The sequence below is a fragment of the Callithrix jacchus genome, chromosome 1 (assembly GCF_049354715.1).
Source record: "Callithrix jacchus isolate 240 chromosome 1, calJac240_pri, whole genome shotgun sequence".
Classification (NCBI taxonomy): domain Eukaryota; kingdom Metazoa; phylum Chordata; class Mammalia; order Primates; family Cebidae; genus Callithrix; species Callithrix jacchus.
In genome coordinates this window covers 207,733,507-207,755,519 of record NC_133502.1, presented here as the reverse complement: position 1 = coordinate 207,755,519, position 22,013 = coordinate 207,733,507, and the positions used below count along the sequence as shown (strand labels likewise).

At 51.2% G+C, this 22,013-nt stretch overlaps 1 protein-coding gene across 3 annotated transcripts; it reads left to right on the top strand.

The window, feature by feature from the left end:
* Positions 1-4,502: 4,502 nt before the first annotated feature.
* On the top strand, positions 4,503-21,843 carry PVALB (parvalbumin). Of its 3 annotated transcripts, none has more exons than XM_002743736.6 (5): positions 4,503-4,571; positions 6,903-6,970; positions 8,638-8,770; positions 10,138-10,247; positions 21,625-21,843. In XM_002743736.6, exons 2-5 carry the CDS (start codon positions 6,910-6,912, stop codon positions 21,651-21,653), a joined length of 333 nt encoding a protein of 110 aa, XP_002743782.1. In that variant the 5' UTR covers positions 4,503-4,571; positions 6,903-6,909; the 3' UTR covers positions 21,654-21,843. The 3 variants fall into 3 exon arrangements, with proteins under 3 accessions (XP_002743782.1, XP_009008479.1, XP_009008484.1); XM_009010231.4 differs by having other exon boundaries at positions 4,503-6,409; XM_009010236.4 differs by lacking the exon at positions 4,503-4,571 and adding an exon at positions 6,400-6,559.
* The last annotated feature ends 170 nt before the right edge of the window (positions 21,844-22,013 follow it).

The following is a 22,013-nucleotide window of genomic DNA, read 5'->3' as shown; positions in this document are numbered from 1 at the left end:
GAGGCTGGAGCAAGACAATTGCTTGAACTTGGGAGGCGGAGGTCGCAGTGAGTAGAGATCGTGCCACTGCACTCCAGCCTGGGCAACACAGTGAGACTCCATCTCAGAAGAAAGAAAAAAAAAAAGGAAAGAATAGAAAAGTTTTCATCTGTAGAAAAAAGAAAATGGGATCCACGGAGGTAACAAAAGTGTTACTGGAACTATGTGGTTGTGCTCAGCTAAAGACCATGCCTCATTTTAGGGGGTAGAAAGGGGTGTCAGTGTGAGATGGTGGCATCTGCCCACCACGGGCCTACTCACGGGCCTCCTTCCTGCTCACATTAAGAAACCCTGAAGCTAGAGGAAAATTCCACTGAGCACTGCTGCTGCCTTCAAGCAGAGGTCCTAGGCAGGTGGGAGTCTGCAAGGTCTCCTGCAGAGCAGGATGGACCTGGTGTGGGGGTCGTAAGTCCCAGAAAGCAACTTTGGGCCCCAGAGTGAGTCATGCTTTAGAGGTTTGATGCAGGGAAACTGGCATTACTCTCACCAAGGACTTAGAGCATGAACTTCCCCTGCGCCTGGCACACTTGGGCAACCCCAACCCCCAGGGACTCACCTCAACAACCACTTCATGAGCTCTGACAGCTCAGAACCCCTCGCTTCTCTGTCCAGGGACAGTCCCCCTCTCCAGGCCATTCCAATGGGGTTGACATTCTGCCCCCTCCAAGCTTGAAGGGTAGCTCATGCCCCAGGCCTGCGTGCATTTTGTGACCAACAGTGACAGTTCAGGGATGATGTAGCCAAGCTGAGCTCATCACAACCATCACAACCAAAGCAGTGCAGCTCTGGGACTTTTTTTTTTTTTTTTTTTTGAGACAGAGTCTCGCTCTGTCACCAGGCTGGAGTGCAGTGGAGCAATCTTGGCTCACTGCAACCTCTGCCTCCCGGGTTCAAGGGATTCTCTTGCCTCAGCCTCCCGATTAACTGGGACTACTGCTCTGCCACCATGCCCGGCTAATTTTTGTATAGCTCTGGGACTTTTGAGCAAGCTCTTGGGCAGTAGACTCCCTTTCCCCCAAGGGACTTGGACCTGAAAATTTGTAGCATTGCAGGGACAGCCATCTTGCCACCCTCAGGGTCAACCAGTTTGAGAGGGTGGCACAAGGTACAGCTGAGAAGTAAGAGAAACAGCATCTTCCTGAAGGGCATTTGGGTTCTGGCTCAAACCATGCTTGAACCTTCCTGGACTTTTTAGTTGCGTGAGTTAACAAATCCCCTCTGTCTTAAGCTGGCCTGAGTCAGATTTTCTAATCACTTACAGGCAAAAGCAGACCTGACTGATAAACCCATTTTCTGGCGTCAAGGCCCTTGTAAAATTAACCAAATTAATAAAATGAAGGCTGCTTCCATTAACACAGATTCAGAGCAAAAGAAACTGGGTCACGTTTCCAGATACTCAACTCAGGCTTTAGGACATCTTTACCCTGCTGTAAGTATTGTAGGGGGAAAGATGCTTCAGAATCAGAGAGTGCTCAGTTTAAATCCCAGCTCTCCCATTTACCTCCTGCCTGTGTGGCCTTAGGTAAGTCACTAAACCTCTCTGAGACACTATTTCTTCAAAAATCTGAGACAAAGTACATAAGGCACTAGGTACACAGTAGGTGCTCAGTAAATCCACCCTCACCCGACACACACATACACACATGATATGGTTCAGCCCACCTAGATTTGCTCAATTAGAGCTACCTGAAGAAGACCTATGGGGACAAAGAGGAAGGCCATTTGGGCTCCCTAGAATTCACCCATGGTAGGTGCTGCCCCAGTCTTCTGGTCTCATCCTAGAAGCAGAATAGTGTTGTAGAAAGGAGCAATTGCGTTGGAGTCAGAGAACCTGGGCTGAAATCCTACCTCCATTCTGTGACCTTAGACAAGCTGCCCAATCTCTCTGAGCCTTGTTCTTTCATCATCAGTAAAATGAAGAAGGTTTTGCCTACTTCTTAAGGGGATACAATGTTGGAAATAGATGTCAGTGCCACAAAGAAAATCAGCACTGAGATGAAGGATCTTTCAGCAACGCAATGTTTACTTCCCGGACTGCAGGTAGGGTACTCCGGCTAGCCATCTTGCAACGAGAGCACAATCAACAAAGGAAAACACACAAATTCATTCCTTACGCATTTGGGGTGGTCCTTACTGCTGCATCTGATCTCCGTTGGCTGGAGCCAGACCTCACAATCTAAACTAAAACCCGACTAGCTAGCAACTTAAAACTTTTCTAAACAGGTAAAGGCCATGGAAAGCTGGGACATGCCTGTGAGCACGTCCAGCACAGATATCTTGGTTAAAGTACAAGGACACAGAATGTACTACGTGACTGTAAGCATGGCCTGTCTATGAGCTACATAGGACAGCGCTTCACAAAGAATTACTAGCACACTTATGATTTATTCTTTAACAAGAAAGGAAACTAATTAGAGAGGAACTGTTTTACTTCCCACAAACAAGAATCCAAGTGTGATGCTATGCACGCAGGACCCAGCACAGTGTTCCACAAAGAAGTGTGATTATTTTCCTAGGCCCCAGCCAGGGATCTTCCTGAAGGGTTCATCCTCAAGGCTCTGCTGCATCCCTACTCCCTGACCTCAGCCATGCCCACGACTTCAATTCCTTGACCTCTCTGATGACCACCAAAGTCCCCTGTGTCCAGCCCTGCCCTCACTCCAGAGTTCAGACACATCGCCACCGGAGTGTTCCCCAGCCCCTCTAAGCCCGGCAGCAGCTCCTGGCTCCTCCACTGCTCTCTGGGGGATTTGAGTTGGTCACCTCAGCCTTGGTTTCTTCCTGTATAACATGATGTGGTTTGCAGCGGGTTGTAGCCAATCACCACGGAGGCTCTCTCAGCCTAACATCCTAGGATTCAACACCACTCACTGTATCATCCCCCAAATGAGCATTGTCTCCTCCCCAACACCACTCACTGTATCATCCCCCCAAATGAGCATCGTCTCCTCCCCAACACCACTCACTGTATCATCCCCCAAATGAGAATTGTCTCCTCCCCAGCACCACTCACTGTATCATCCCCCAAATGAGCATCGTCTCCTCCCCTAGACTCCCCGCCTTCAAAATCAACACCTTCCTTCTTCAGCAAACCCCAGCTTGAAAATTTAGGGTTCACCTGTATTTGTCCCTCTTATTCATGCCACTGCCCCAAGTCTGGAAGATGCTCCCCTAGAGATGCCTCCCCATCTGCACGCTCCTCCCTGTTACCACCACCACCAACCTCACCGAGGCCCCAGCACCACACTCAAGGAGGCTCCAGCCCCAGCTTCCCCCACAAAGCCCGCCCTGGGCTCTTTGTATCCATGGAGCTTCCAAACAGCCTTCACATGGAGCCTGGGCTTCCTCATGTCACTGTCAAGAACTAGACCTCACCACTGACAATCTCAGTGCCCTGGAGATTATTTTCAGGTTAGGGATGAGGAGAGGAACACTTCATGGTGTTCAGGTTAGATATTCACTACATATTTGTTGAATCTGACTGTTCATGCTTCTTAAAACCCATCCCTGGACGGTCATCTCCAATCCAAGACAGACAACATCAGAGGTCTCTGCAAATCATAAAGGGCTTGGGCCGCTGCTCCTCATTATGTTTTATTTGTTTGTTTGTTTTTGAGACAGAGTTTCACTCTTGTTGCTCAGGCTGGAGTGCAATGGCACGATCTCAGCCCACCACAACCTCTGCTTCCCGGGTTCAAGAAATTCTCCTGCCTAAGCCTCCCAAGTAGCTGAGATTACAGGCATGTGCCACCACACCTGGCTAGGGACTTCATGCTCAAAATGTCATGTGCATGTGATATTTTGTATACAATTTCAGGGGGTCCATTTTCCCCTGGCCCTAGTGCATCTAGAGAGCACAGTTTACCTTGGATTGAGCTCATTTTACAGATGGAAAGACTGAAACAGACAGAGAAAGCCACTTGGCTGAGAATCTGCAGAACATCTCCTCCTACCAGGCACTAGATCCTCACACAGAAGTGCTGAGTCTGCTCCCAGCCCCAGGCCCATGGTTTTGAGCAGCAGGTCACTTATGTTCGAGAGCAGCCACGTGTACCTGGCAAGACTGGAGTGAGAGATCGTGTAAGCCTAAGAATGGGACCCAGCCCCATGCACAGAGGACAATTCTTGTTTCATTCTTTTCCTTGCTGTTTCTTTTCCTTTCCTGGCAGGATTTGGAGGAAGGAAACATGGCTGCCATCTATAGTGGTCACGGAAGGCTTCATGGAAGAGGCAAGCCCTGCCTGGGCCTCAATTTTGGGTGCTGGAGGGAAGCAGGGGCCAAGAGTTATTAATAGGCCTGTCCTGATGGGTCCAGGGAGGCCGAATGTGATACAGACACCCAGCACCGTGGTTGGGGAGTACCTGACACCGGAAGGGGAGGGGGCCAGGGGCTGCCGGGAGTGCCACCTCCCAAAATAGCCAGAGCAGAAGCCTATATAGGTGGCAATCCCACCACCAGGCTCACTTCCTGACAGGATCTCCCACCAGCCCAGCCTTTCAGTGCAGGCTTCAGCCCTCCACCCCCACCTGAGGTGAGTGGCAGTGACCGAGGTTAGAGGATAAAGGGATGCAGCTGGATGAGACAGCTGGAAGGGATAGCCACATCTCCCTGTCCCTAGTGACCCAGGGGGTGCTGGAAGCAAGGCAGCTGGGGAGTGCAAGGCTGAGAGTACCCAATCCTGCTCCTCCACCCAGACTCCTGGTGTGGCCTGGGGCAAACCCCTCCCCCTTCCCTGGTGGCTGGGTCTCAGATTCCCCAGGGTGGAGCCAGACATCTGGTGATGCCATCAAAGGGGACCCAGAGGGCAGAGGAGGCAGGAGGAGGACTACTGAGGGCTGATGGGCTGACCTAATGACATTGGTGCTGTGGCTGGGAGGACTCAGCTCAGGAGGGGGTGTCAAGTTGATGGGAGAACTCAGCAGCAGGCAGAGATAGAGAAAGGAGACAGAGGAATACTGGGCTCCTGTCGAGGCTCCAGCCTTTGTCACAGGGTCACTGCTTAGGGGCTCACCAGGAGCCAGTGTGTGGCTGAGATGTGTGGGACCTGATGGAGCTGGTGATCAGGGAGGATCACACAGAGGGTCACTGAACTCCACATGAGTGAGCCCAGGGGTGGGCCCTGCTCACTATTGTTTCGCCATGTGTCCTTCAGCCACTCAGGGACTCTCTGCTGCCTCAGTTTCTCCACTGGCATAGCTGAAGGATCCTTCAGCTGGGGAAATCAGTTCTCCAACTAGGCCCCTGGAGTGAGCAGAGCCTGGGAGTTGACATGATAGCAGAGGAGCCCAGGGTGTCTGAGTCAGCAGCTCAGTTGGGGACAAGGTACAGAGGTGACAGCAGTATCAGCAGGAGCCAGGGCAGCTGAGGGGTCCTGGGAAGTCCTGGAGCCAAGAGGCATCAGGTCAGGAGCTGTAGCCTGGGTGCCTTGGAAGCCACTGGCAGGCTGTGGCCTGAAGGAGCTGACTCACAGGGAGGGGGCAGCTGGAGCCAGCCGTGGCGTCCTAAGGTTTCCAGGAAGGGCAGCCATCCATGGCTGAGCTGCAGGAGACAGTGTTGACAGTGAATGTCAGGGAATTTGAGCTACTGGGCAGCTGGACAGCCACTCTCCCTGGTCCACACCACCAAGGGCAATCACAGCCCCAGGCCCTGCCTACCTGCTCATACCTTAAGTTGGAGTTCCCAGGTCCACTACAAGGGACCACTGACATCAACACATCAGAGAGACAAGCCCAGCAAAGGTCACAACCCAAGGTCACCCAGGGACTTAGTGCAGCCCAGGATTTAGAACTTAGGCCTCCTGACTCCCAGTTCAGTGCTCACACACTCTAGAAGCAGCTGATTGCAGCTTGAAACTTTGGGAACCCTGGGGAAGAACACAACTGGTCTCTGGCTGCATAAAGACAAGCAACATGACATATTCCAGAGGTGAAGTTCCGACCCCTATGCCTGCTTACATTGTCTAGATAGCGTGGTCTGAAGGTGCTATCCTCCTTCCAAACATATCTGGGGCTTTCTGGGAGGGAGCATAGCAATTCCAACTAGCCTCCCCCAACCTACTCTGCCCAGAAAAGTTTATGGGAGCGGTGGGATTCCGGACCCACGACCCCAGGGCCCAGGAGACCAGTAAAGCAAGAGATCTGAGAATTGTTCTTTGAAAAATCAAGCCAGCAAAAAATTAAAAAATAAAAATTTAAATCAGGTTCTAGAATGTGCATCCCTGGCCAGATGTGGGATGAGGACCCAGCAACTCCCGCCGATCCCCGTCCCTGCCACCTCCTCCCTGAGTCTGTCGGGTCAGGTTTCACCATCTCAGAGCTCAGATTTTGCAGCATAAATTTGCATCCAGGACAGACCAGAGCAGAGGCTGAGGTAGGAGTGGAGAGAGAAAGGGAGCAGGGTCTAGGGGTCCCGGGGTGCAGGCTGGCCCCTGAGGGTTCAAGATCTTCCCCCAAGCGGCAGAACATCCTCTGAGGTGCCAAAATCGGAGATCCCGCACTTCCTGCGTGCCCTGGATGGCAGGTGGACTTCCAGACCCCGCTGGTGATGCCAGTGCCCCCTAAATCCCAGAGGTAGCCCCCTCCCCTCGTGTCCTGGCCGCAGCCCCTGGGATCCCGAAGACCCCCGGCCTGGCGGTGCAGGAGCCTGAGCAGGTCCGCGCGCCCTCCTGCCCATGGCCCACGCTGCTCAGCCGCGCGGCTGGACTGAGCCTCTCCCGCTGCGCTCAGAGCCCGGGCCCCTGGCGCCATGCCAGGCCCGGCGGGCGTGCGCCCGGCGCGCAGCACTGCAGCTCTGGTCATATGAGCAGAAATGATGAGAAAAGCACTTTTTAATCTTTTCGCACTTGCTCTGCCCGCTCAAACAGTTGCAGGATGTCGATGACAGACTTGCTCAACGCTGAGGACATCAAGAAGGCGGTGGGAGCCTTTAGCGGTGAGCAGCGCGCTCCCCTCCCCATCCCTCTCCCTCCACCGCCCGCACCCCTGCACTCCTCGGGCCCGCGGCGGGTCCTCCCCAGCGCGCTTCTGCCCAGGCTTCCCGCCGGGCCGCCGGCGGGGTCGGGGCGGGGTCGTCCTTGGCAGTTCCCAAACTCTGTCCGGGCCGGACTTGGCGCGGGGAGCGGGCGGGGAAGCGGGCGCCCTGCCCAAGTAACAGAAACTTGAGGGTGCCGAAGACCGGGTGGCCACGCTGGGAGGACTCAGGGTCCGGGACAAAGGACGAAGACCAGGGTCGGAGGAGAGACCTCCAGGGTTCTTGTATGCGCTCTCCAGACGTCTTGTTTAAGGCACGTGGAGAGGACGCATCCTACTTTCCAAGCGACCCCTTTCCTGGACCCTCATTCTGGACAGCACTTTTCCCGCCAGGCGGTAGCCATTGCTGGCCCCCTGAGTGTCCTAGTTCCCTTACTGGGGTTCAGCAACGGACCTGCGGGTGAGGTGACCTTCTGGAGCCGGTGCGCTGCTCTGCCCAATCCTGCACGGGGCATCCTCAGCGCCTCAAACCTCCAGCCTCCTTAGGCAGGCCGGGGAGGGGAACTGGCAGTCTCAACGCTCTGAGCCGCCAGAGCTGCCAGGGACTTCAGCGCTTAGATGCTCACCTTCCTCCTCCCGTGTCACCCAGATGGGGAAATCAGGCAACTGGCTTGGAGAGGACAGACACTTGCCCAAGGTCACCTAGCTGGGCAGAAGGGGTACTAGAACTGGGTCGCTCAGCCTAGTGTTGGAGGTGGACAGGGCAACTTTCCTTGCCTCTAGCCCAGTGCTGAGGGGAAGAGAACATGACTTCAACAGCCGTCCCCTACACACAGGGTACATGATCAAAACTTGTACCCTTCCCCAGGTGTTCTAAAAGAGGACCCCAAGACATAGAAAATTGCAGGCTGAAAAGGACCACCATTTCTTTCTGCTTTGCACCTCCTTCCCTGTGCACAAGCCACCCTCCCAGGGTCCTGGGAAACCCACCCCCTTCACCTGAAGCCCATCTGGGAAGAAACTTAACTGGGTAATTCTTGCGAGCCTCCCAATACCCCCTTCCCACAGCCTCCAAAATGAATTTCTGCGCAGAGCCAGGACTTCTGGGTCTGCCCCTCCTCCTCCCACTGTGTGACCTTGAGAGAAACTTGTCCTTTTTATGTCAATTTTCTGGCGACATAGTCTGAGGCCAAGAAAGAAGGTCAACCCTCCTCCCCCTCCTCCCGCTACCACGTTCATGCCACCTTCAATATCCCAGCCCACTCCCAACCAACTGGCACCCAGAAGGCTTCATGGACACAAGGTTCTCAGAAGAACAAAAGTCTTTGGTTCTTAGGTGCTACTCCCATCATCAGCAATGGGTGCAGTGGAGGCGGGGTGTGGGGGCCAGCTTGAGAGCCAGGGAGGTCTGGGTGTGAACACATCTCTTCCACTCCCAGCCGTGTGACCTTGGACAGGACATCCTCCCTTGCCCGGGCTTCCTCAGCCCTCCAATGGGGGTGGGTATCTCTCATTTCCCCACGACTGGCATGTGGGAATCCATCAACAAATGCCTCGACGTCCCCCATTCTCCCACCCTTCCCTGCTGCCCCTCTTGGTCCTTGTTTGACCCCACTCTTCCCAACACAGCTGCCGACTCCTTCGACCACAAAAAGTTCTTTCAAATGGTCGGCCTGAAGAAAAAGAGCGCAGATGACGTGAAGAAGGTGTTTCACATCCTGGACAAGGACAAAAGTGGCTTCATCGAGGAGGATGAGCTGGGGTAAGCAGAGGCCCGCAGGGGCCGCCCAGCCTGAGGCTTCGCACAAAGGAGTGGGGGCTGGGACTCTGGCTCCCAAGTGTCCATCAGATGTGCCTTTCGCTCTGCCCCCTTCACAGAAAGTAACCGTGCGTGAAGGCAGGGCTCAGACCCAGGGGGCCAGGGGAGAAGGCTTCCCGGCACAGCTGCTTCGGAAGAGTAAAACCTCTGCTGAAAGTGCAACTAATTAGGTTAAATTATAGCCACTTAATATTGCTAATGGAATGATGCTACTTAATAATTTAATACAAATGAAGGGGCAGTCTTTCTTGCTGCCTAACACCACAGGCAGGGCAGAAAGCATTCACTTAAGTATCTCATTGATTTTCATTTGTCTAAGACACTTTCCACTGTCCTGCAGACCCCAGCCTTCCTGCACCAGTGTGGCTGGTGCAATTTCTGGGCAAGCCAGGGATGCAGAACCAACTTTAGGGGTCCAGAGGTCCTTGGAGAAAAGCAGAGAAGGAAAAGGCTGTGGCTAACAAAATGTATGCCTCCATCTGCAAAAGCATCTCCCGCCACAATCCCCCTGGCCACCCAGCCACGTCTACTGACCCAGGTTGCCTTATGTCACCTTCTGGCCAAGATAGCCTTGAGTTTGTCAAAAAAAGAAGAGGGGTGGGTGTCAAAAAAGAGGCCTTTCAAGCAGGCACCTGCCCACCCATCCTGTCTGTCCCCTAAAACTGTCTCACAAGTGTACCTTCTGTCTAGAACCTTCACATTCTACCCACTCACATCCAACATGCATGCACACTTACGTGTGTGCGCGCTCACATACACACACACACTCATACTCACAGAGGCTGACTTCCCCCTGTCCTCCAGGCATCACCTTCACCAGGAAGCCTCCCACTCCTCCCCTCACCCTAGGTGGGTGGTTACAGCTTTTGAGCGCCCTCCTCCACTTCTCTCATTGTGCCCATTACGCTGTGTGGTCTCTCTCAGAGCACATGACCTCCTTATTTTTTCCAGTGCCTTCCAAAGATCACCACTGTGACCCCCCTTCCCAGCATAGGCCTGACACAGAAATGGCTGTTAGCAGATATTTGTTGAATAAATTAACCAATGTATAGAATGTAGGTCTGTGCTTGATGAGTAAAAAAAAAAAAAAATTAACCAATGTAGGTGCCCTCCCTGAAGTGGGATCGACCCTTCACCAAGGACAGCCTGTCCTTCCCTGAATACTCACCCATGACAGCATAGCCACCAACCAGGCTACCTAGTGCAGCCACCCCTTTCCCCACGCAGACACCAGCCCACCCTCCATCCAGTGACCTGTGAGGCCACCTCGGCCGGACTCCCTCACCGGCTTTCTTCCTTTTCTCCTCCAGATTCATCCTAAAAGGCTTCTCCCCAGATGCCAGAGACCTGTCTGCTAAAGAAACTAAGACGCTGATGGCTGCTGGAGACAAAGATGGAGATGGCAAAATTGGGGTTGACGGTGAGTAACCGTGACCTGGGGTCTGGGCATATTGTGGATCTCGAGGTGTTGGATGCAAAAAGTTTGTGACAGCTACATCTGTCACAAGGAAGGGATGGTATGGAGATCCTTCATTCCCCAAGATTAGAAGAAAAAAGGCAGTCTATTAGATCTGAGAGCTCTGCCACATACTCCAGGCAAAGAGAAACTGGTGTATTATCCTAATGTAAAAAACTAAAGGAGCAGATTCTCTTTTTTCCTGCTGGATAGGGGATGCAGGAGGATTTAGGACTTTTTCCTGAACTCTGCCTGCACTTTTGCATGAATACTGATCCAAGCTCTGCGACCTTGGGTAGTGTTTCTCATTCGCTGGGCCTCTGTCTCCCATCTGTAATCCAAGGAAACAAGGCCGACTAATCCCCAAGGATCCTCTGCCTCTCACATTCTCAGATTCCAGGGATGGAAATTCCTAACTCCTGTCCTCCTCAGCATCTTGTCCTGGTGTCCTATGACCCCGAGTCTCAAAACCTGTTAGGGCTTTATTCAAGTATACTCTTCTAACCTCACAGCAGAGCCAGGAAAAACAGTAAGCCAGAAAGCAACAGGGAATTTGGACAGGGAAGACCTGGTCCTGCCTTGCTTTGCAAGCTTCGATCTCAGCTCCAGCAAGAGGCCGGTGGCCACCATCCACTTCCTTCTGCATTAGGCTCCGTGTGGCACTCATAGAGCACATCTGCATTGCCATCTCTTAGCACTATGACTTCTGTGGGAATTACCTCCATTTTACAGGTGGGCAAATGGACATTGACGGTGCTTAGCCTAGTACAAAGGGCTAGGACACAGTGGCGGAGCAGGGTCTTGAGTCTTTGCAGCATGCTAAGCTGCCATTTGCTTCCATGATAGGCTTTTCTGCTAGTCTCAGAGAAAACCGTGTGTAGGTGCTTGGCCTCTGGACTCCAGGCTCTCTGGGTTCAAATCCCAGCCCTACCACTTTCTAGCTGTGTGAACTTACACAATTAGATAACTACTCTGGGCCTCCGTGTTCTCATCTCTGAACTGAAGATAATGATAGTTCTTATAGCGTGGTTATGAGGGTTAAATGTGTTAATATGTAAAGTGCTTAGAATAGTGCCTGGCACTAAGTAAATGCTATATACGTATTTGTTAGCTATTTTTTTTAACCTAGGAAATAGGTTGCATTAAACCTTCTAGCCCCAGTATCTAGCCAATACCTGACACAAAGCAGGAGCTTCATAAACATCTGCTGCCTGAGTGTAAGCCCAGACCCCATGCTCTGCTCCCTCTCTGCCCCTGCCAGCTGTGACCTTGAACACATCACCTCTGCGCACCTACATTCCCTTGCCTGGCAAATGGGGTGCATGAGCTCCTCCTGAGACCTGTTGGGGCTCGTTGTGAAAATTAAGTTTCTGTGAAAACAAAATTGCTTTGGGAAAGGTATAAGGGTTATGAAAGCAGGTGTACATGTATGAGTTATGGGACTTTTGTTGCTGTTGTTTATTTCTTTTTTTGCCTGTTTGTTTCCTGCCAGTAATGAGAATGGAGAATCACTATCAAGGTCAAATGCAGGGGGTCCCCTGGCCATGTGATGCCAGCTACCCTTCTTGTGGCTGGGAAGGAGGGAGGTGGCTTCAAAGGAGTGGAGCCGAGGGTATTGGAAAGGCATTGTTGGCTTGGCCACTCCTTGGGCTTCTGGAGCAGAGGGTACTAGAAAGATATCGTTGGCTTGGCCACTCCTGGGGCTTCACCCCATCCCCACCAATCTGCTTCTCAGACAGCTCCACCCCCAAGGCCTGGCTCCCACCTGAACCCTGACCCAGGCCTCTAGACCTGCCTTCCATTTTTATTTGCAGCCAATATGCCATAGCTCAGAAGCCCTGGGCCGGGTCATCATGGCTGGCTGCTCACAGACAACCTACATGGAAAACCAAGCCAGACCTGGCCCAGTTCCCTCCCTCCTCCTCCCCCTCCCTCTCTGCCACACTCAGATCTTAAAGCATCAACTAAACTCTCTTAACAAATCCAGCAGCTGTTGACTGGAGGAGGCAACTCTGTGCCCGGCAATGGAGGAGGTAAAAATAATTCAGGCCCGTTTCCTGGCTGGGTGCCCCTGAGCAGCTGTTCTTTAGCCCTGAGCCCCAGCGTCCTCATCTGTAAACTAGGCATTATAACATGGGAATGTGGCCTGCAGTGCCCGACACATAGTAAATGCTCAATAAATGGCAACTGCAATGCCATCTTTTTTTTTTTTTTTTTTTTTTTAGATAGTCCCTCTCTATCGCCCAGGCTGGAATGCAGTGGCACAATCTCGGCTCCCCTGCAACCTTTGCCTCCTGGGTTCAAGCAATTCTCCTGCCTCAGCCTTTGAGTAGCTGGGATTACAGGCACACACCACCATGCCAGGCTAATTTTTGTATTTTTAGTAGAAATGGGATTTCACCATGTTGGCCAGGCTGGTCTCAAACTCCTGACCGCAGGTGATCCACCCATCTCGGCCTCCCAGTGCGCTGGGATTACAGGCGTGAGCCAACGTGCCCCACCATGCAACGTCGTTTCTATCGTCTGCACATTGCTTGCAGCTCTACACATATACACAAAGGAGCGGTAGTGCCAGCCAGAGGCAGAGGTGCAGGCAGCAGGCATTTTGTGCAGACTTGGAGGCTATGCTGCAGACCACGGGGGGCAGAGGGAGTGGGGTCCAGGCAAGGCGTTGGCATCAGCCAAGGCTGGAAAGTTTAGGGTATATTCAGAAAGGGGCAAGAAGATTGTTTTGCCAACAATGGGAGGAAAGAATTATTAGCTGGGGATGTCATGTACATCCACCCTGGGGCTGGGCTCGGTTACCTCATTCGACCTTGGGATGACAGAAGACGTTAAGTGCAGATGTAGAAAAGAGCACCCCAGGGAGGGAGTGCAAGGTCACACTGCCAGCGAGGGCCAGAGCCAGGATTCAAACCCAACAGCATGGTCCAGTCCCACCTGTGTAGCCACCATTGAGCTCACAGGTAGGACATAAAATAAACGATGAGCACAGACCACCCTGAGGCAGTGGGGCCCCACAGCTCACTCTTTTGAAGTGGGAGGATGCAGACGCCCCCTTCCTCACTTCCAACCCCCTAATGCAGGAAGCGTGGGTACAAGTATGCTTAATAGGCTGCAAGCTGGGAAGCAGAACCTTTTGGGGTCCCAGGACGTTCTGTTTCAGATACTCTGCTTTGCTGTCGCTCCCCCTAAAGACCACAGGGCCTGAGCCCCACCTACGAGCTGGAAGATGCCTTCAACTCCTGGTGGGATCTGGGGCAAGTCCCAGATCCCCTGTGATCAAAAAGTGCCTCGTCTGTAAAACCATGGGGCAGATCACTAGCCAATTGCGGGGGTGCATTCCAGCTCTGGAATTTCACAGATGTCCCAGTGGATTAACCTGTACACAGAGGACCACTTCACTAGGTAGGCTCAGCTGTGTGACCTTGAACGATGATGGCAATAGCATCTAACTTCATTGAGCACTCAACACGTGCCAGGCACTGTGCTTAGCATTTCACTCATTTAATCTTCCTAGCTATCATTGAAGTGTATACTATTATGATTCCCATCTTATAGATGCGCACACTGAGGCTCAGACAGGCTAAAGGCTTGCATAAACTCTTTAGGCTAGGAAGAGAAGAGATCAAGATCTGAAGTCAGATCTGTTGCGCTCCGAAGCACATGACCTGTGCTGCCCGCTTCACTCATTCATTCATTCATTCATTCATTCAGTTTAGTTTGCCATAAGATGATTTTATTTATTTGACTTCTTGCCTATTTCTTTCTCCTCCACTAGGATGTCAGGTCTGCTGAGCAGCAACTTTGTTTTGTTCAGATCTAACCCCAGAACCTAGACTAGGGCCTGCCCCATAGTGGGAGAACAAGAAAAGTTTATCGGTTGAATGAATGAAGAAACACGTGCCCAGCTCTGGGCTGCACTGTGCAGTGATGAGGATGCATAACTGCTGTATGTAGGGGGAGATGATTGGCAAGCCAAGGGTGGGGATCTGTGGGAACCTGTCTGTAGCAGGTGCTGGGGGAGCCCCAAACCCGGGACTGCCTCTTTTCCCAGCTCTGTTCGTCCTTCTAAAGGTGAGTGATATTTACCAGGTTCTTGAAGATCCTGTATGGAAGGGAGGGGTCAGGAAGACAAAGTTCTAATAATAACCCTTTGCATTCCTGTCTCTGGGGCAACTTCTTCCAGGAAGCTCAAAGGCTTTTATAGATGTGGTTGATTGATTCTCAAAGGCCACCCTGAAAGGCTGGTGCAGAGCTGAGATGGGGGCGGGGGGCGGAGGTTAAGGCTGAAAAGGAAAGAGAAGCTAGAAAAAGAGGTGAAGGGTGCCAAAAAAAATTTTTTTTAAAGCAGCTGCTGTTGCAAAGCCCAGGCACAAAAAGCAGACAGACACGACGGGCTATGTGGCAGGTGCCTTTTCAAGTGCTTCACCTTCACAACAGGTCTCCAACTGGGAGCGGCTGTCAGCATCACCTGGAGGCCTCTGGCAACACAGATGGCTGTTCCAGGCCCCAGGAGTGTCTGATTCCTTGGGCGGGACCCACACTTTTGCATTCCTAACAAGCTAGCAGACGGTGCTAATGATCTGGCAAACCACACTTCGAGAACCACTGCCTCTCGCTAATCCTAGGAAGTAGATGCCGCCACTATCCCCATTTTGCAAGTGAAGAAACTGAGGCATTGCAAGAAGTGGCCCAGGGTCTTTCTGTAGCAGAGCTAGGATGGAGGCTCGGTGGTCCAGCCAGGACCCTCTGTCATCCTGCTTCACATGGGAATGTGTCCCCAGCCCGGGCCTTCCACATTCAGTGCCTGCCCCCGCAGGATGTGCAGACCCGACAGGAATTGACGTGAGCACCCATTCCCACCTCCTGTGAGCCAAATACTGCACACAGGCCTGACCTATTTTAGCTCATTCAAACCTCCCGACAGCTCTACAAGATATCTTTATTATGGGTACAGACAAGGAAACTGAGGCCCAGGGAGGCAGAGCAACTTGCTACGAAGCATCAGGGCCCTCTTCAAACCTTGACTTCTAATATCTTGCTGCAGAGAAGATCCTCACGCCCCATGTGCACACATGCATGCACACAGCCCTAGCTATGTCCTTTCTGAAACCCATTCCTCGTGATGGATCCCCTGTCCTCTGCTTTCAGTGTATCTCAAGAGTCTGGGGTTTGCATTTTGCTTCTGTTTCTGAAAAATGCCATCGTCATTACTGCCTAACCTTGCAGCCCCCGCCACTCACTCACACGCCTGGAGGAATTTGCCTTTTCTGCCTCCCTCTGGGAAAATCTGTTCTTTTTCATCCTTAAGTAGCCTATTTACCTTGAGAGGTGGAGTGGTAGCCTAAGGCCTTGGGCTGGAGCACCTGAGTCAGGCAGAAATTAGCAAGCCAAATGCTGGAGACCCGCAGTGGGAATGGCTGTATCTTTTCGTCTCTCAGGACTTCCATCCCTACGTCTGGAAAGTGGGGAGGAAAACACTCACCTTACAGGGTTGTTGCTCAAATGAAGGGAATGTTCTAGAAATGACTCCTTTCTGCTTATTTTATGGGAATGCTTTGCTCGTAAGACACCTAAAACCTTTTGAAAGTGGTGGAATCCTCAACAGAAAGGAAACTGAGTCTAATGCAGCAGAAAAGTGAGAGGGATAGAAGGAGAATTTGCCGATCTCCCTGTCATTCCAGCCCTCTGGCCACTACGGGGATTTGATTTCCAAGCAGGGCAAGATGTGTATATCAAGGCCAGGAGGCGGAGCCTGGAGGTGCACAGCGCTTTGCCCATCTCACTGCACCCTGGTACCAGCTCAGTGAGGTCTAGGGGACACTGTGATACCCACTGAGAGACGTGAAAATTGAGGCCCCGTAGACAGTAAGTGCCAAAGTCACATAGGAAGTCCTTGGCCCAACGGGACCCGCGTCTCCTGACTTCACCACTCCCTCCCTTAAGCTGAGCTGAGACGTTTTAGTTTATAAATGGCTTCTGTGCTTAACAATCTGCTCCTTTTATTCCCATGTGGACGTTCCCTAGCTCTGGCCTTATGCTGCTCTAGAAAAGATTTAGCAAGGGGAGAGGAAGCAGCCTTCCTTATATAACTGGCCTCCTGCAAAAGGGAGCAGCTGCTAGGGTGAAAAAAGACATTCCCTCTCCATGTATCCCTCTCCTTCTGCCTCTGGGGGTTGCAGCTGGAGTCAGAATGCAGGGCCATTTAACACCAACCCTTGAGGAAGAGAAACACCCTGGCCTCAACCACACCTGTTAGAATCTTCCTAGCTGAGTGACACTCAGCCTCAGTTTCCCTGAAAAAAATGAAGATAAGAAAGCCGACAAGGATGAAATGGAATAACACACCGCGCGGTGCCTGGCACAGAGCGAGCCCCAGAACTGTTGACGCGGCCTCCTTGCGGCTGTCTGGCTTGGCCCGGAGTGACCCTGCCTCCCAGTTCTCTGGGATGGGAAGGTGATCCTTGCTTGCAATACTAATTTATAAGAAACCTAGCCTGGGAGCTATTTAGAGGCGAGGTGATAAACCAGGAGACCGGCTCCTTCATCCTGGTCATCATCACGACAGAGGGAGGGAAAGAGCCTTCCAGCCGCTGACTCAATGGCCGTCTCAGTTTCACTGTGGGCTATCAGTGTGAGCTGGTCTCACCTGTCAATAGCTTCTAAATTCGTCCAATCCCCACGGCCTCTGACTGGGGCAGACCTAATTAGGCTAATTTCAGTTTCCTAAGGGAAAGAAAAAAACAGAATCCTCCAGTCCTCTGATCCTCGCTCTGCTGCCTCCCTCCCACACCTGTCCCCACCTTCTGCCTCCTTTGTCTCTTTCTGATTGGACAATGATGACATCTGGGAACTGGCCCCAGGGGGTCTTGGGCGAGGTTTTAGACTGCAAAGGTAATGCCATACTGGCAAGTCTTAGAAGAGAATGAACATTCTGGATGCCTCCAAAGGAACATTGTCTTTCCTACCTGTCAACATTAAGAGTTGATTTCTTCGCATTCCCACTGTGTGCCAGGCACTGTGCTAGGCTCTCCTTCTCCATTATCTCATGGACCCCTTACCATAACCCTATAAGGAGATAGTCTCTGTATCCGCATTTAATTGAGAAACTGAGGATCGGAAACTAGTTGTCACGGATGGGTGTGGCAGAGATGGGATGCTGGCTCTGCTGGGATAGATGAGTTGGAAACTCGTACCAGGTCAGCTGGTTGCTCTTCAGGCTCTCCGTGTCCTTTGTTTATATCTTCCTTGTTCTGCTTAGTTTCAGGATTTTTGTGGTTAATGTTATGTCAAAGCCCCAACCCGTGTCTCTTGTGCTGGCGAGATCCACAGAGGTGAAACTAACGCTTGTAAGCCAGTTGCTATGTGCCAGGGAAATGACCCTCTCTGGTCTTTCTAATAGTCATGCCAGCAGGCATTGTTATACCCACTTTACAGATGAGAAAACTGAGGCTGAGAGAGCTAAAGTAGTGATGGATGGCCACCTATCCAGGTAGTGACAGAACAAGTTTCAGACTTAGGCCCAGGGTTGCTGGAGGGTTACAGGTAGGCGCCAGGGTGGAGGCAGGAAATGCTGGGATAATGGAGATAAACAATGGCAACAAGAACAACAAGAATGTTAACAAATACCAGTGGCAGTACCATTTAGAGCCCCCGCTTCTTGCCAGGCAGCAGCCAGGCACTTATAGCCTTGGTGTCAAAGCGGCTTGAGGTGTAGAAACACCTTGGTTGCAACACTGCCAGATACCGAGAGCTTGCCACGCATCAGGCCTGTGACCAAGAGCTTTAGGGCTGGTTGCTCTGAACGCCTGAAGGAACCTAGGTACTGTCATGAGCTCATGTATCTAGTTCCTTAAGTATCTAGTTGAAGGTCACAGAAAGAAGAAATGGGAGCTGGAAGTTAACCCCAGCTTGCTTGCTTCAAACACCATGTGACAGTCAGAAAGGCGTCTTCTACACCTGACACTCACCTGTAAGAAAACCAAGACCAGGGAGGATGAGGCATTTTATCCAGGGACAGCATGGATGTCTTATCCAGATGGCAAAGTCAAGACTAGAACTCGATCATGCAAAGCTCCATTCCCCATCCTGGAATCCCACCTACAGCCAATTCAACTGACCTAGACTTTCCTGGATCTTTGTGTGGTCATTTGTTTCTCTTTAAGGACAGACCCGAGCATTTTAGAGGAGGTGTGTGGCTAGGAGACCTGTTAGTTAATTGCCTGGCTCCCAAGAGCTCAGCCCTGAGGCAGATACGAAAGTCACGGAAGAGGTGGCTTCTGCCCTCGATTTATCTACAAAGTTCCCTGTTCAAGGTTCTGAGGAGATAAAATTAGAATTCTGTGTTCTCTGCAGAAAGCCAGGGCATGTGGCTACTGTGACGTCCTAACTGCTTCAGAGCAGATTGCAGGGTGGGCAGTGGGGCTGGTTTAAGGGGCTTTCAAAAACCAGACAGCTCCAAAGTATTTCCCAAAGTCTGGCTCCAAAATGCCTGACTTGGCCGGGCACGGTGGCTCAGGCCTGTAATCCCAGAACTTTGGGAGGCCGAGGCTGGTGGATCACCTGAGGTCAGCAGTTCGAGACCAGCCTGGCCAACATGGTGAAACCCCACTAAAAATATAAAAATTAGCTGGGCGTGGTGGTGGGCGCCTGTAATCCCAGCTACTCGGGAGGGAGGCTGAGGCAGGAGAATCACTTGAATCCGGGAGTCGTAGGTTGCAGGAAGCTGAGACTGCACTCTGCCTCTTGTTTTCCACATAGCCCTGACACCTCACCTTCCAGCCTCCATGTTCCCATCTATAAAATTAGAATTCTCTTAGACTGTTGTGTCAATTATATGGTGTAAGTCAGAACTTGTGAACCCTAAGAAGGACTCATGACCCATGTCATCCATCCATCCAGGACTCATGACCCATCTCCTCCATCCATCCATCCAACCATCATCTATTCCTCCTTCTATCCCTCCCTCCATCCCTCTATCCATCCATTCCTAATCCATCCATCCCACCCTTCCTCCATCCATCCATCTACCCCTCCATCCATCCCTCCCTCTTTCCCTTCCTCTGTCCATCCATCCATCCCTCTATCCATCCACCCAGTGTTTATTTATGAGCACCTACTGTATGCCAGAAACACTCTGGCTGCCAGGAGAGCAGTGAAAAACAGAGAGGCTCCCCTGCCCTCTAGAGTTTACATTCTAGCAGGGGGAGACTGACAAAAATAAGTGCATAAATAAGATTATTTCAGAGAGCGCCAAGGACTATGAAGTCAATAAAAGAGGACAAATGCGATGGGATGGTGATATCTGAGCTGGGACACGTGTCACTCTATACCTAGGTCAAAGTAGGTTGGAAACTACTGGGGAGAAGAAAGAAGCCTCAGAGCATTTCTAGCATGAATCATGTCTGCCGTGTGGCCATGGTCAAGCTACTTAATTTTGAGCCTCAGCTTCCCATCTGTAAAATGCAGACAAAGGTGTGTCTCCCATGGAGTAGTCATGAGAATTCAATGCGATATTACATGCAAAATGCTTCCGACATTGGCATTCAATAAATGTTAGTTACTATCTATAATTAATAAAAGTACTACTAATAAAAGACCTCTCAAAAGAACCACCTGTCCCACCTAGGTCCTGGAAGATCACAGGCTCCTGGCTGAGAAAGCAAGCACTTTGGTGCCTGCCCTATGGGAGGGATTCCATATGAGTGTTTGTGGTTTTGGTATCTATTTGAGACTCCATCCTTGGCACTGCTGTTACCACTCGGCCAGAGAGCCTGGGGGTTTCCAGACCAGCTGGTGGACGCTCACCCTCTCCCACCTTGCATCCCCATATCCGGGTCACCCACCTTTCCTATCCTAGGGGACAGCTTGGGGACGGGAGAGGGTGGTGTCTATTTCCTAAGTCAAACCTCGGAAAGGTGAGGCGCCCAGGTCTGAGTCCCTTCATCTGGCCAGGGGCAGTGCCGGGTTATTTCTACAACATGGCATGTGTTGGTTTGGTTGTATGTGTGTGTTTTCCCTTTTTTATTTTGAAACCATTGTGGATTTACAGAAGAACTGCAGTAATGGTGCAGAAAGCCCTGTAACCCTTTCACCCAGCTCCCCTGATGTTGATATTTTACATAACCATAGTACAGTGATGAAAACCAAGAAATTGCATAGGGGAGTTTTTACATTTGTCTTTCATACAAACTCCAGGGAGGATGCAGCTCACCTCAGATGAGTCCCAGATACTTTTTGTGGCCTTTTTGAAGCCATTTCACAATGAGATTTTTATTTGTCTCTCCCAAGGAATCATTACCAGCCCTTCTCCTCACTCCACTGATGGATGAGAGAACTGAAACCCAGAGAGATACACTTTCCAGCAAATAGGGCCAGACTAGGCCTGGAACCCCTAACTTTCAATCCCCAGGCTGTGCTCTCCCCACATCACAACACTGCAATTTCCTTTTTCCTTTTTTTTTTGAGATGGAGTCTCACTCTGTTGCCCAGGCTGGAGTGCAGTGGTGCCATCTCTGCTCAGTGTAACCTCTACATCCTGGGTTCAAGCAATTCTCCTGCCTCAGCCTCCTGAGTAGCTGGAATTACAGGCATGTGTCACCATGCCCAGCTAATTTTTGCATTTTTAGTAGAGACAGGGTTTCACCATGTTGGCCAGACTGGTCTCAAACTCCTGACCTCAGGTGATCCACCTGCCTCAGCCTCCTAAAGTGCTGGAATTACACGCATGAGCCACCATTCCTGGCCGAGACAACACTGCATTTTCTAGGGCAGTGGGGACTTGCCTGAGAACCTCCACTCCCCAGTAGCTGGGACATGGCATCTCAGAGACACGTAGTGGCAGCAAATTCCTTGTCCTCTCTCCTCTCCTGGGGAGAAAAGCAGCAGAAAAGTCCAGAAATATTGCTCGACCCTGAACCTCAGTTTCTTCATCCCTAGAATAGGAACAATGATAAAATGCACCAGATAGGATTATTGTCTGAGGCAAATAAGATATTGCCTATAAAGTATTTCGAATAGTGCCAGGAATATGATAAGCATTCAGAAAACTATTATTATTATTGCTATGATTATTGTAGTTATTATTAATACTTTTGCATGTGATATGACATGATGAAGCAAAAGATACAGTAGGCCCATCATTTTCCACCTCACGTCACTCACCTGCCTATTCATTCATTTATTCATTCATTCATTCATTTTCACACTCACTCTCTGGGTCTCCTGCAGCAGACGCAAGACCCCAAAGAAAGCACCACCCAGGGTCTCACAGTAAGGTGAACAGTCTCTTTTGCACCCCCGCCTCTGACTCACTTTCCTTTGTCATTTTCTTCTGCAGAATTCTCCACTCTGGTGGCTGAAAGCTAAGAAGCACTGACTGCCCCAGGTCTTCCACCTCTCTGCCCTCAACACCCAATCTCAGACCCTCTTACCACCCTCCTGCATTTCTGTTCAGTTTGTTTATGTTATTTTTTACTCCCCCCATCCCCTGTGATCCCCTAATGACACCATTCTTCTGGAAAATGCTGGAGAAGCAATAAAGGCTGTACCAGTCAGACTCTGCATGCTCAGGAAGACCCAGGCCTGGTCAGGCACTGGCTTTCTAGATGCATCTGGGAGGGGGTGGGGGCCGGATTTCAACAGCTAGAAAAGATGTGATAGGAGGGAATGAAAGGGAACACCCTCTTTTCCACACTAAGTACTAAGCATGGCACTCTACAGAGGTTA